The 14230-nt window shown below is 36.4% G+C and overlaps 1 protein-coding gene across 4 annotated transcripts in view; it reads right to left on the bottom strand.

Annotated features, from left to right (window-relative positions):
* srpk1b (SRSF protein kinase 1b) overlaps positions 1-13388 on the bottom strand; it is a 31505-nt gene extending 18117 nt beyond the window's left edge. Inside the window, exons 1-3 of one of the 4 annotated variants that reach the window (XM_028446798.1) lie at positions 13320-13356; positions 12678-12732; positions 5208-5292 (exon numbers count right to left, since the gene is read on the bottom strand). In XM_028446798.1, the coding sequence (XP_028302599.1) occupies positions 5208-5292; position 12678 (86 nt within the window). In that variant the 5' untranslated portion in view covers positions 12679-12732; positions 13320-13356. Of the gene's footprint in view, positions 1-5207; positions 5357-8544; positions 8730-12677; positions 12733-13319 lie in introns of those variants that run through there. The other 3 variants (XM_028446800.1, XM_028446799.1, XM_028446797.1) reach the window with 3 other exon arrangements.
* Between the last annotated feature and the right edge of the window lie 842 nt (positions 13389-14230).

Here is a 14230-nt window from a genome sequence, read left to right as displayed (position 1 = left end):
TTGGTATTTTTTGGGTTAGGTGGTGGGATCTAGTGGGATTAGGGTAACGAAAGGTTAGGGTAACGACTGACATTTAGTGACAGCCTTCATGACATCTTATTCATGCTAATAAGTGTCATGTCATTATAATGACAGCGTAATGTAAGCCTTATGTATAAAACTTAAGATATTGTGTTCCATATTTTTTTACCAACATGTCAATGCTCAGGAAATTAATATCACCTCATGTGTCTGGGAAAAGCTAGAATATTAGTGATGCTGAAGACTACTTAAGATCAGCATGTGACTAAGTCCCTTTGACAGTGTATACATTTAATGGATAATGAGAAGGATAACCAACCTAAACCCCTTGAAAATGCTTTCTTAAACATAAAAATAAGCTTCCGATACTTCACATCAATCAGGTCCTCATCTAATAAAGCAGTATGGCAGATACTAAAGCTTCATGTTACTGTTATCCTTTGGTGATTGCATTACTAACTCAGGATACAATTAACTGAAGTGGAAGAAGCAGAAATGTTAGTTCTTACTAGAGGTTGACCAATATATGGACTTTTTTCAAGATCGGCCATCACATATTTAGTTTAAACCGACTACTTGCACATTGTATATTGTTGTCATGCTTTACTGCTTGGTTGTGTACGGGTATATTTAAAGTTCAATAAATGTTAAGAGTTCTATTTGTGTATTTAATCAAATTTCTATACATTTATATCATATGAGTGTTTCCATTGTCTTTCATAATCAATCAATGTACTTTAAAAAAAAAAAAGTGTATCAGCCTCAAATATCGGCTTTAGAAATCGGCCATCGGCTGAATTCTTTGAAAATACCATATCGGTCGACCTCTAGTTCTTACATTTCTTAGAAGCTTTTTGAAATTGGAATATATGCTTTGAGAGTTTACACAAGCTGTTGATATTTATTTTTGATGCACTGATTTTGTTAGTAGTGTGGCGGGCATGGTCACATGATTTCCTATCATACATCAGCTCTGTGTCATCTGCACTAGGAGTTAGAATGGTTCTTGTACCAGTGGCGACCCTTTGCCGTTTCTCAAAGTGATTTCATAAACAAACGTATGAAATTTTAGTCACTGCTATGTGAAGTTTTAATCTTAGAGATCAACCAGTGTTAAATCATAGAGTGAACTCGATCAGAAATTAGGTGCTGAACAATATCAGAATTTTGATAAATAAGCTCCCTGGGAAAAATGAGTAACAAATCTAAAAACTTTCAGGTGATGAACATTTGTTGTGTGAATTTCTGAATGAGAATTATGGCTTTGCATCACTTTTAATTTAAGTTAAAGTCAAAGTCAGCTTTATTATTTTTATTAAACCCACACATTTACAAACACAAAAACATGACAATGTAGAATATATAAATTATAAAGACAGGACAACAACAGCAAATATATATATATATATATATATATATATATATATATATATATATATATATATATAAATACAGTATAACTGATATATTACTGTAGTGCAAAGCAGTCTGATGCTGCATAAAGTGGATTCAGCTGGAGCGAGTTATTCCAGAGTTATTGTAAACAATGCAGATTGAAACGATCCGCCATAGGAAAGACCATTAACAGGAGTTGTATCGCTCTTACATGTTGATCAAAGAAACAAACTAGCTTGAGAAAGATTATCATCATAATATGTTAGATTAACATTTGATTAACCTGTAGCAGTTGTGGGCTGTGATCGTTTTAATTCACATCCCAAAGTTTAAAGCGTCAATATCGAATGATTCACAATAACTCAATTTTTCAAAATGTATCAATAATTCATCACTAGGCAAACAGAGGCAGTGACAATCAAACAGTGACACCCCAGATACTCATGTTCTGATTCTATGGAGTGAAAAAACAAAGCAAAATGGAGTCAAAGCTTATAATTACAGCTCTGAGCAGAAAGAAGCCAGGATCATTGAGAGTGTAAAGTCAAATGAGCAGTGTGAGTCATCAACAGCATGTTACATTTACATAGCAACCTGAGAAGGGAGGCGAGGACCCAGATAAACAAGATTTTATTTTTAACGCCACAGTGAAACTAAACAATATTTAACAACGATCTCTCGACCAGAATCTAGTATCATAAACATTTTATTGTATTGCTGAATAACAAATAGCAATGCTTAAATGAGCAGAATGTGTTTTGTGACTTTGAACACGATGGAATGAAATATTAAAGATAAAAAGCAGTTGAGTGGAGAGCAACAAAGACCTGGTTTGTTTCTATACCACGCACGCACACACCTATTTTTTACATTTTATTTGTATGTAGTTTTAATGTCATGTTGTGGACTGTATTTGTAAACAGTCCAACTAGGTGGCAAATGAGTTTTGTATCATCAGCTTAAGTGTGAAAGTTCACTCTGTACCTCCTGATGACATCACCAAGCGGGAAACTACACAGATGAAATAAAATGGCGTAAAATTGATCCATGAGGCACGCCACATGTTATTTTGTGGACCTTAGAGGAGAACATATCCAAGCTTACCATAAAAGTACTGTCTGTGAGGTAGGATTAAAACCATTTATGAACCATGTGTGGTTTCTGTACACACTTTGAGTCTCTTTGAAAAAAGCGTTATATAAATCGAATTAAATAGTACTCAAAGTAAAAGTTACTCTCACCCCCCACGTTTATTTTTGGAAATAAATCTTGCCACGGTTCCCTTGCACACAGTAAACATATCATGTATAAACTTAAAAAGGAAGAGATGAAATGTTGCACAATTGCAACTTAATTTATTTTCCACAAAGGCATCTGTATAAAATAAAAGGTTTGGGAAAATGTACAGTTCTTAAAAAAATAAAATAACACCAATGAAATCAATTCAAAATATAAAATGATCAGGCTCTAAGTATAGCTACATTTATGAACTCTAAAACAGAGAAAATAACCTCCATTAAATGCTGTTTTGGCGCCTTGTGGTATGTTTAATCGGTCGGCTATGACATGATGCATTTGACTGTTGTCTGGTTATTTCTTTAAGTTTCACAATGTCCGTTGATCATTTTAAAATAAAAATTTATTTACTCAGTAATGGTTGGGCGTAGAAAATAACTAATTACTTTACTTTTTTCTGAAGTACAAGAAAAATTACTGATTTAGAATGTTTCTCAAAAAAATACATGTAGTCATAAAAGCAACTGAGTTACAGTAATGTGAGTACTTTCATTTGTGCACTTAATAAATATTGAATTTATTAAGTTCTGGGATGTTGTTTACATCTTGCCTTTATTTTTTCAGCAGTGTACAACTTATTTTAAGTTGCACTTTTTTATTTTTCACTGAATTACATCAGAATATCACAATATTTATTGCATTGTATCTCACTATCGTATTGGGTTATGTAATGCCTCAGGACAGTGTATCATCATATTGTGATGATACACAGTCTTGACAGTGAATACCCATATTTATGTAGGGATTTCTTTATTTCATACTTTTTCCCTATTTTAGGCTGAGTTACAAAGCAAAAATCATACTTAACTAAAGTTTTAGATCTGAATTTAAAACAGATTAGGTTTTTCTTAAGCTACTTTTAGCCCTATATGCTCAACAGATTACCTTCCACTCAGTCACCTAGAAAGACCAAAAGCTTTGGATGTTCCTAAGAGGGATTTAAGGCCATTTGAGTCACATTCCGCTTAGCTTTGACAGAGCCTGAGTAGCTGTTACCACCTGCATAATAAAGTGTAAACTCAGAACTGTCATATCTATGAAAAAAGCTTGAGAGCAAGTCATAGTTTAATCTTCACCCAATTTATATTAGCGGATTTAACCACAAAAAGGTAAAAAAAATACTATAATAATAATATATTGTAATTAATAATATATTAGTAGTATAATAAGTTATTACTATTACTGCAGTAACATTTTTCATTTACTTTTTTAACCACAAGAGGAAAAAAGCATTAGGCCTACTACATTAACTAATCTGTGTTAATGTTCTACATCAATAGGAATAAAACCTAGAAAAGCAACTGCATGCAGACAAAAAATCTTTAAAAAATGTTGTAAATGCAGACATTTGCAAATCACGTTTGCATACCAGTCTAATAATATCACGGTCAAATGACCTTAAAATATCGATAAATCACTAAGGGGCTTGTAAGAAGGCCAAATATGAATGTGTGTGGAAGCGTCACAGAAAAAGAAGCCTAGTTTATCTTTAGAAGCCAAAGATAAACTTATTCATTGTACCGTAATAGAAAGTAGAAATTGAAAGCAACGTTTTAACAAGCGACAGTGGTGTAAAGTAAAAAATTAAAAGGATCTATTACAGCAAATAAAGGAAATTACTCCACAAAGATTGTGTAATATAAAATGCAAATCTTCAGTCCAATTTTTATTTTCATTGTTCTTACCAGAAATGGTCAAAATTGAAAGGAAAATAGACAAATGAAATTGATATTCTTATCCTCTATCATATATATTTGTAAGCTTTAATTGTAATACTACAGGTTTAGTCATGTTATTTAATAACTTAACCCCAAAACAATGTTTTTCTGCTGAAAACAAATGTATTTGGGTAGGATGTAGTGTTTTTGATGGATCCTAATCTCACGCTTCTAGTTTTAGTCAAAGTAGGTAAATTTGGTGTATTTTGTTGTAAAATGTAGGGGGTGCTCTCTATGGGTTGAAACCCAGTATTACAATTACATTTTGCTATTGGCTGAGAATGTTAGTTTGTGATATTTTGGTGGCTTCTCACATCATTGTTAGACCCACCCCTCTTATAAAAACTAGCACATGTGGACTCTGCAAACTGTGGTGAGTAGATTGGATTAAGAGAACTGTGAATAGAGAGGTATATTGAGTATTGAGTAGGTGGTTAGCATAACAAATTGTTCTTTGGAGATTTTATAGTATAGACTGGGTGTATCTTAACTGATTATTTTAAGATTATTTGCACTACAACAATTTCTGTAGTATGAAGGATGAAGTCGAGTTGTGTATTATCAAAAATATGCTTAATAGAGATATAGAAACACACCAAAACGACTTTTACACAGCCAACTGTTGGTAACAGTTTCCCCTTTATTGCAGTACAATAATGATACTGTATATAAAACAGGCAATAGGACGTATGCAACAATAAAAATACCTGAACAAAGATGTCCCACTTTCCCTAAAGTGCATACAAGCACATGTACACAAGCACACCCTAATCTCACCTGCTAGATGCACGGATGCCCATGAGACGTGACGCAGGGAGCGGGATCAGAGAGAAGGAAGTGCAGGTGTTAAAAAAGCTGCCCACTTTATCCGTCAGAAAAAGAGAAGAGGAGTAGAGGTTTGGGAGAGGGAACAATAGCAAAGTAGGCTGCAGAAAGACAAAACTCCAAGTAAAAAAGAAGCAGTATTATTGAGAATGTGAAGAGATTGGAGAAAAGGATGGATTAAAGAGGAAGAAGTAAAGAGAGGGAAGGAGGAATGCACAGGATGTGTTGCAGGAAGAGTCCTGGAGCACAGGACTGCACACTCTCTCCCTCACTTTCCACTGCTACATTCACGTCTTTCCTCTCTCCCCCGGTCTGACCGAGAACTCTCCTTGGCTGTCGTCAGCCTCTGGCCCAACCCCCGTTACTGACAGCTGAGAGATGATTGGGTTTTACAACCCAGCACTGCATTGCAGGTGAGAAACGGAATCAGCATCCCCTGGCTGCAGTCGCCCCTCCTCATCAGACCAAAACAAACAAACCCACACTTTGCTCTTAATTTCTATCATCACTATAACTACATTCAGCTCTAGTGGCTGCCTTTTCCACATTAAACATATATACAATATCATTATGCATGTAGGATAAGCAACAATTACTACGACATCTCAAAAGCTCATCTATTACCATCAACTACAGCACGTGTCAAACTCGAGGCCCGAGGGCTAAAACCAGCCTTTCAGAGCATCCAATTCAGCCCACAGGAGAAAATAAAAATGACAGCAAAAACATGAATCATTGTGTAAATGACTAAATAATTCAGTAGTAAATTGTTGTTGAAAGAACTCTTTTTCCACAAATCCTGCAATTTTTCTCAAATTATTCCACCAATTTAAACAAAAATTGGTCAAATAATAAAAGGACATTTAAGTAAATTGGTCACTTATTACTTAGATATTGTTGGTGCCTTCCATACTTTGATTAATTTATAACTGGAAGTGCCAACTCGGGCACATTAATGTTGTAATTGTTAATTTTCCCGCGTAAAACCAGTGGCCCATTTGTGATCTGGTCTGTATTGGGCCCTTGAACTAAAATTAGTTTGACACTCTTGAACTACAATATATAGATGATAAACAAATGTTTTGTTTGTTAGACTTTGTGGAAGGCCAAGAAGAAATCTAAAATAAAAATAAAAAAATCTATCAGAGTGACCTTTACATGAGAGAACACAACACTTCCGGGAGCGAGGCCATTAACATTTGACCAAATCTGTTTCCCACAGCTCTGTTTTTTTTTGACAAAGGATGAACGAGGCTGTGTTCAAATTTTTTAGCTTAACCACATTTGGAGTCAAAGTCACATGGATCCAGTACTGACCAGAGAAAGATTTGCCCTTTTTACACACAAAAGGTGCTTTATGCCAAAGCAAATGATTAACAAGGTTTGAATATTAGTTTTGATGCTACAAATAGTGTGCAAATGTGGATTAGCAATACTGAAAACAAGTTCAATTGAGCAATTGAGGTTTTTTGGCTTATTTTCCAGAAAGCTGTGTTGATCCACCTAAATACCGTATATAATAATTAAGTTTAAGTGTTCTCAGCAAAACTTCATTACGAAGGTTTTCACAAGTAGTTCAGTAGCTTAACATTCAAAATTGAGCACCAATGCCAAGGATATGTCCCTTTGCTTGTCTTTTATACAATATCCCATTGCATGCTATATTTAATGCTGTGCCTCTATATTTCAACCATCTTAACCGTTGTCATAACAGGGTAGTGGGGAATACGCATTTCAAATGGCTTAAATAGTTGGGGATAGGAGGGATTAATCTGGAAACCTTAACGTTGAGGTCTTGTTTCTTAGCAGCAGCCTCTCTTGGTCAGGCTGAGGTTACAAATAAATGGTATAAAAACTGATGCTGGACATTTTCTCGAAGGATTTTCCTTTATAATATTTAATAGCTAATATTGTTATTTAATAATTTAATATACAAAGGTCTAAAATAAAATATAATTCTTTGTTCATGTCCAAATGACATAAACAACTACTGTACTACAACTAACTTGTTGCAGCTAGCTTAAACAGAACTGATTATTATTTATGTGTTTTACCAACAGTTTCACACACCTCCAGTCTAATGGGGGAAAAAGTGCTTGAAAGGGCTGAAATGTACCACATAACCACAACCACTTGACAGTAGGGATACTGCTTAAAAGGACATATTTGACATGACAGAGTTTGTCAGCATCTCTTGCTTTCTACTGGCTGCATTTTTTCCACCATCCAGCCCCATTACATCTCAGGAGCAACATAAACAAGGTCAGAGAGGATAAAAGACAGAGCTCCACTGGATGGACTTTGGCCAAACTAAATCCAAAGCTTCCAGCAAACCCTGCCTTAGTGAACAAAATCGATGCAAAGTGCCAGAGCAGCAGAATCCAACAGCAGCGTTAAACAGCCGTTACCTTTAATGAGGAGCTGATGATGCAAATAAAATGCAAATGAACATGGTGCAGAAGTCACTTTAGCGCTCACACATTCACTGAGGAGTCAATGTCTTTGACTTCATAATATTACTGTTACAGTATTAGTGCTTTTAAAAATATAATGCCATGTTTGAGGGTTTCCCAAAATTAATCTGCAATAAAACTGTTTGCATGCACAATGTAACATATCTAAGGAAAACATTACAGCTGTGCAGTCAATAAGCTATTTAAAAGCTCACAAATCTCATCAATTGAGCCAGCCAATCGTACTCTTACAATCTACTGTAATTACAGATTCTTACAATTTTCACAATAATGCTGAACGCACTCATGAAAGAAAAGAGGGTAATGTCAGTGACCAAAGAGGGACACAGAGCTGGTGAGTGCTACAAACGATGAAAGAGTTGATGGGTTATGTAATGAGCTGCAGTTATTGCTGGAAGAGAAAAGCAAGAGATAAAAGCAAAATACAACAGTTTGGTGCCAGGAAAAAGCTCATTCATGATTTCACACTAAATGACAATTTTTCCGCATTGAGAGTGACCAGAATTTATGTTTCCTTTGTGTCGTCACATTAATTATTCAAAAGCTCAACATATCAATCCTTTCGGAGAGGTCTTGTTTTTACTTGTTAGCACATCAAGCAGATACAAGCAACCACAAACCAGTCCATGCATTGGTTAATCAGAGCAAAAAAAACACATCAGGAAGAATACAACTTTTCAAAACTGTCATTTCACACTCATACGCACACAAAGGCCACACTACTTCTCTATCATCATAGACTTAGATGTGAATCAAATATGTGCAAGGAGTGACAGTGACATCCCTCTTTAAATCCAAACAGCAGCAATACTCACTTGCATGCTAGCCCACTGGCAAGTTTGACCACAGCTGTGTTGATGGAGAAGATCCAGTCGAGCAGCCACATGATAAATGGACACAAGCCTAAAAATTTGATTACACAAGCCTCTTACTAACTGAAGAAGGTTAAGGCGCGCGTCGATTTAAAGCAAGACTAAGACTGCTGCGCCTCCCTCAACTGCAGAGACTGCTGTGTCATCTAAACAGCGGCAACTACAACAGAGCGGCTGACATGGTAGGAGAACGGGTGGGTGTATGAGAGCGGACAAAAAGATCCAGAGAGAGAAAGAGTAAGAATAAAAGAGGGAGGCAAATCAATTCAGATTTTGGCCACTGATGAAAAATACATTTTACAACTAAAAACGGCAAGTATTTCCAATGTTTACTCTTGCAGGAGGCGTTGGGGATAAATCTGTTAGGTGTTCATGTTTATCACATGATGAATTCTTCCATCATGGAATGACAAACACATAAGTTAGCCTGTAAAACCCTTAACCAAGTCCTGACTAGTGAGCGTCATAAAGCACAGCAACCACTGAATAAGAACACAACAAAGTAAGTGCTACTGTAAAAAAAACAAAAACAATAAAATTAAATTGAAAAAAAATCAATACCTAAAGCACAAGAAATAAACAGCTGATAAAGGAAGCACAAAAACTATCAGAACTGTAACACATTTCACAATTTAAATAGTAACAATAGGACAAGTTAAATTGATGATAAGTGCACTGGATCTGAATAAATCTTGATAAAACGTGTGTTAGACTCTAAAGCCTAGTTTATAATTCTGACGCATAATTAAAGGGGACATTATGAAAAATCCACTTTTGCAGTTTTTTTTAATCACATGAGGTAACTTGAGTATCCACCGGGACACAAAATGTGAAATAAAAGCCATCCAGTCGTTTGTTTTTGGTCTGTGTAAGTCTTATAACACAGAAAAAATGCCTCCATTTCAAATTTTCTACATTTGTGATGTCACAAGTGAAATCAGCAAAGAAAATACCTTAATCTTTGCTGGTCACTCCACCCATGTACTCCACACCCAACTTCATGAAAACTTTTGCGAAAGTCTGCCATTAATTTTCACATCGAACGCGGTTGTAGCGACTGACGTCACTTCAGTCGTTCGTGATGAGTCGCTTGAACATAGTGGTGCTTTTTGGTCACTCCATCGCTCCAGTGAACTGTGTGAGTGTGTGCGAATGTGTAGCTGGGTGACAGGTGAGAGAGAAGGCTGATCACTTCTTCACTCAAATGCGACCCATATCTGACTTTTTTAAATCACATTCAGACCATTTTCATATGTGGTCCTGAATCAAATACAGATCAAATCTTTTTCAATGCGACCTCAGTGTGAACAATCAAGAAGGATTTAATGCGCATTTGATACGTTGGAGTCATGATTAACAGCTGTAAGTGCAGCAGCAGCTCTGCTGTACTCATAGAGCAGAGAGGGACAGTCTTTAAGCATCCACTGTTGAATCAATCCTTTTTCTGCACAAAAACATGGATTATCCTTATATATTTGATACATGGATTAAGTAAATAGGTGCACTCATGCATGCACTGCGCCTGTGTTTGACGGGCACTTATTGCTCTGATGCTGACATTAACTGTTGTCTGTTAATAAATGCAATGCTTACCACTAAAACAAGCGTAAAAATTAAATTTGTATGTGGAACAAAATAGGTTTTAACTGTCGGATTCAGGTCGGGTGCGGATATGAATACCTAATTTCTGTAAACAAGTGTCAACATACCATCGTAAACAAATAAGTATCTCCAACAGTGCTTTCTGTAAACAAAAACTTGCACATGTGGGTCAGATTGGAGCTGTAAACCGTTCACACTGGAGTCTGATACAGGTCACATTTTAACTTAAATTTGTTTTTGGTTGTTTTTTAATCAGCCGTTGAATAGAGTGAAAGTTTTACACAAATCTTCAGTTTCAGAGCAAAAAGCTGAGAAAACAGGTTTTTTCTAAAACAAAAAAAAACCCTGTCAGTGACTTTAAAGCTATTTTTTTGCTTTAGAGACAACTAACATCTGAACATTGTTTCCGTATATAAAACAACAAAAAAAACACTGAGACAGGGCTTTTGATGGCAAAATTATTACTATTTATCTATCTGGGTCAGAGTTGAATGGATTTCTTACTGTATTTTGGCGTTCTTCCAAGTTTCTCTCCCATCAGTCTGCACACACGCAACTTCCTCTTCCTCCCGGACATGCAGAGTGTCACTGCGTTCCCCGTTCTTTTTATCGTTTTATCTCACCATCGCCACACTATCCATGAGTTCCACACATGCTCTGGTTGAGTGTGTGCTGCTGTGAACGTCAACTCTGTACGTAGCGCCATTTTCTGTGCCGTAAACGCCTTTCCTCCTCTCCCTCTGAGCTCTGCTGAACATGAATGATCTCTCATCCAAAGGTGCGCTGCTACTTCCTACATGTCACCTATTATTCTGTACCCCCCTCCTCCCGACACGCAGGGATGACCCGTGACCTGAGCTGCCATTGGCCACATTTACATGATGTTTTTTTTTTAATCGGAATTAGTTATTCTGAATTAAATCATTCTGAATTAAAGTGTTCTGCTTCGTGTTTACAGGGAAACAGTAATTCCCGAACCGAGGTTTACATGGAAAACCGATTTATTCGAATTTAGATAATTCCACGTTAGGTCTGGGGATTGGGAAGGCTCTGATTAGACAAGGGGGGGAACATGACGTATCACGTCTATCGAGAGAAACACACAACAAACCTTTTAATGTCTGCTACAACACAGAACACCACGTATGAGAACTGTTTTCACCTTTATTTTGATTGTAGTTTTAAAGCAGCAGCTCGACAATAACACAAGGTTTCAGTTTGGACCGCGGACCGGAAGAGAGATAGGACCTAATCACCGGTAAAAAGCCCAGTAAAACTCTGGAAAACAATCACCAGGAATAAATATTTGCTCCCTGGTAAAGATAGTAGCCGTCCGGTGAAGACTGTTCCGTTTACCGAGGTCCGTGTGTGTTTAATAAGTCAGTGTGTGTCTGTGTGAAAGTCTGCATGTTTATGCTTCCGTCCATCCACTCTTGTCATTATATCCATGTCTCTTATTAAATAGTCTCGGCTGGAGTCCGGGACGCCGCCATCTTGGATTATGTCGTTACCAGTGTGTCATCGCCGCAAGTCGCGCAAGACAATCCGAATAACCTCAAAAGCGGATTTAACCAAGTTAAGTGTTTACAAGAAAGAGGAATTATCTAATTCGGAATTAAAACCAGATCAAACCAGCCACTTAATTCAGAATTAAATTGGCATTAGGAATTAACTGTTTACAAGGTCAGGTTAAAGAGGAATTAACTTTTATTCCGCTTAAAGAGGAATTTAAGCTCCCATGTAAACATGGACAATGTTCAACTGGCATCAATATTTTTGCTCCACCTGCTAAAGGTTGGTTAATCCCAACATGTTAATCAGAGTTGGTTGTTGCATTCTATAAGTGTGCATTCCCCAGATGCCATGGTGAATATTCACACCAATACAGGTAGTAGGTATTACAGTTTTTCCGCATGAATCATGGTCTGCTGTATTTCGTAAAGGGCTTTTTTTCCTTCTTTTTTTTTTTTGTAAGAATTCATTTTTGTTTTCAAAGTGAATGGACATGTTTTATTTGTTTATTGGATTATGTTGAGGTCTGGATTAGGGTTATAATCTCAGTACAAAGGTAAACTCAGACTGTGACACCAAAACTATAAGACACTTCAAATAAAATCAAGTTCCGTTTGCACACAGGTGGAAATTGAACTGTCAATAACATTGCCCTGAGGGATTTTGTTAGCTGTCTAATTGAAGCTCTTGTTAGCACAGAGCACATTTCACTAATAACAGCGTATCAGGTGTTAATACTGATAGCTTTAAAAAAAAATCTGTTATTGTTCAAACCAAGACAAGAAAATAAGCTCTTTAACCATCTACAGTGACTGTGCTGATTATAAACTATCTGGTGTCCTAGAGATGAAGAAGCCTTTAGAATGAGAAGCAAAAGAAGGTCATCTTCACTAAGAAACCAGCATCAACATGAGCTGGATAATTAACTGACATCTCACAAATGTGTGATTTTATCTTCTTACTTTTTTCCAGCTTTTCTGGGCTTTGTCCTCTTCTTCCGCGCTTGCATCGCCAATACTGAAAAAAATAAAACAAATTAAACATTAAAAGCCACTTGTTTTTCCAACAAACTCTGGTGACTGTCACTGTGGAATAATGACATTTTATACAGAGACGATGTGCTACAATGATTATTACAGCTATGAAACGGTCACCAATAAGCAATGTTAGTAGATATACAAAACAATTGAAATCATTTCACAGTAAAGCCATCGGCGTCCCTTTACATTCACTACAAGTTAGCCGCTAACAGAAGCTTACCGAACACCACATAAGTGTACCGTATTTAACCACTTCGTAAAGCTAATGTTAATTCTAAAATACATATTTAGCACACTGTCGTGTTAGTGTAGACAATCTATATACATGTTTGTATGCATACTGTAAACAAACTGATGTTATGGGCTGCTAATGCTAGCATACCGTGAACGCAACACAGCGCATGGTCCACTTTTACTTTTCAGTAATTGCTAAGAGACTCTGAGTAATGATAGCTAACACTGTCCTCATAAGGAGGAACATGTGTGATAAACAGCCCCAAAACCGTGTGTGACAGCTCAATGAGCTCCGAGTGAAAATATATCGGGTTTTGTTAGCCACGTTACCTTTTCTTTCCATGCTGGAAACCCACCAGTCTACAGGCAAGGCAAGCTGCGTTCAAGGACTGTAGGAAGCTGCAGTGGCGCTGCAAAGTGCGCGAAAAAGAGGAGATAGCGACTAAGCACGCGCACTGACTGATTCTACCAACCGCACGTATTCTAAAAAGATTTTTATATGCATTACTAATATTTTACTATCTATCTATTAGAGGTGGGACAACAGACAATCTGTTCACGATACATTAAGATGGAAGATAGTGAGCTCACGATAACAATACAATATCTTGGAATTGCAAAAATAACATTTGGAAAAATAATTATGCTTTTAAATGACTTTAATGTCTATAGTTAGAGTTATACTTGTAATTTCAAATCAATAGGAGTATATATTGTTGTTTTTGTTTTTTGTTCTGAAAAAAGAGCACTCAGGGCGCAAACCTCCACCAAACATCCAAAATTCTCTTTCCTGGATATCATATTAGCAGTGATCCTGATCATGGTATATTGATCATTTATACTTTAAGGCAAAGGTAGGCAACTTTTATTACAGTGGGGCCACAAAAATTTGCTTGTTTAACCCGAGGGCCATATTATTAACGTTCATGTCAGCATTTAGAATAATGAGCGATTCTGAGTATTAAGTATTATAATAACTAGTGCAGTGCCCATAGTAAGTATGTCTTGCTATAGAAAAGTGGGAGGGTAAGTAGCTTTTTCATGGATGGTTTATGTGGGAGCTTTAATTCCTCTTTAATTCAGAATAAAAGATAAATCCTCTTTAAACTGACCTTGTAAACACTCATTTCCTAATGCAAATTGAATTCTGAATTACACACACACACACAATTTTTTATAACTATTATTATTATTAACCGTAGTTGAAACATTGCTCACTGAGGACACCTGCAGGTCAATAT

This window comes from Gouania willdenowi, chromosome 5, assembly GCF_900634775.1.
Source record: "Gouania willdenowi chromosome 5, fGouWil2.1, whole genome shotgun sequence".
NCBI lineage: Eukaryota > Metazoa > Chordata > Actinopteri > Blenniiformes > Gobiesocidae > Gouania > Gouania willdenowi.
Note: the sequence above shows the minus strand (reverse complement) of the source record. Positions and strands in the feature narration are given on the sequence as shown.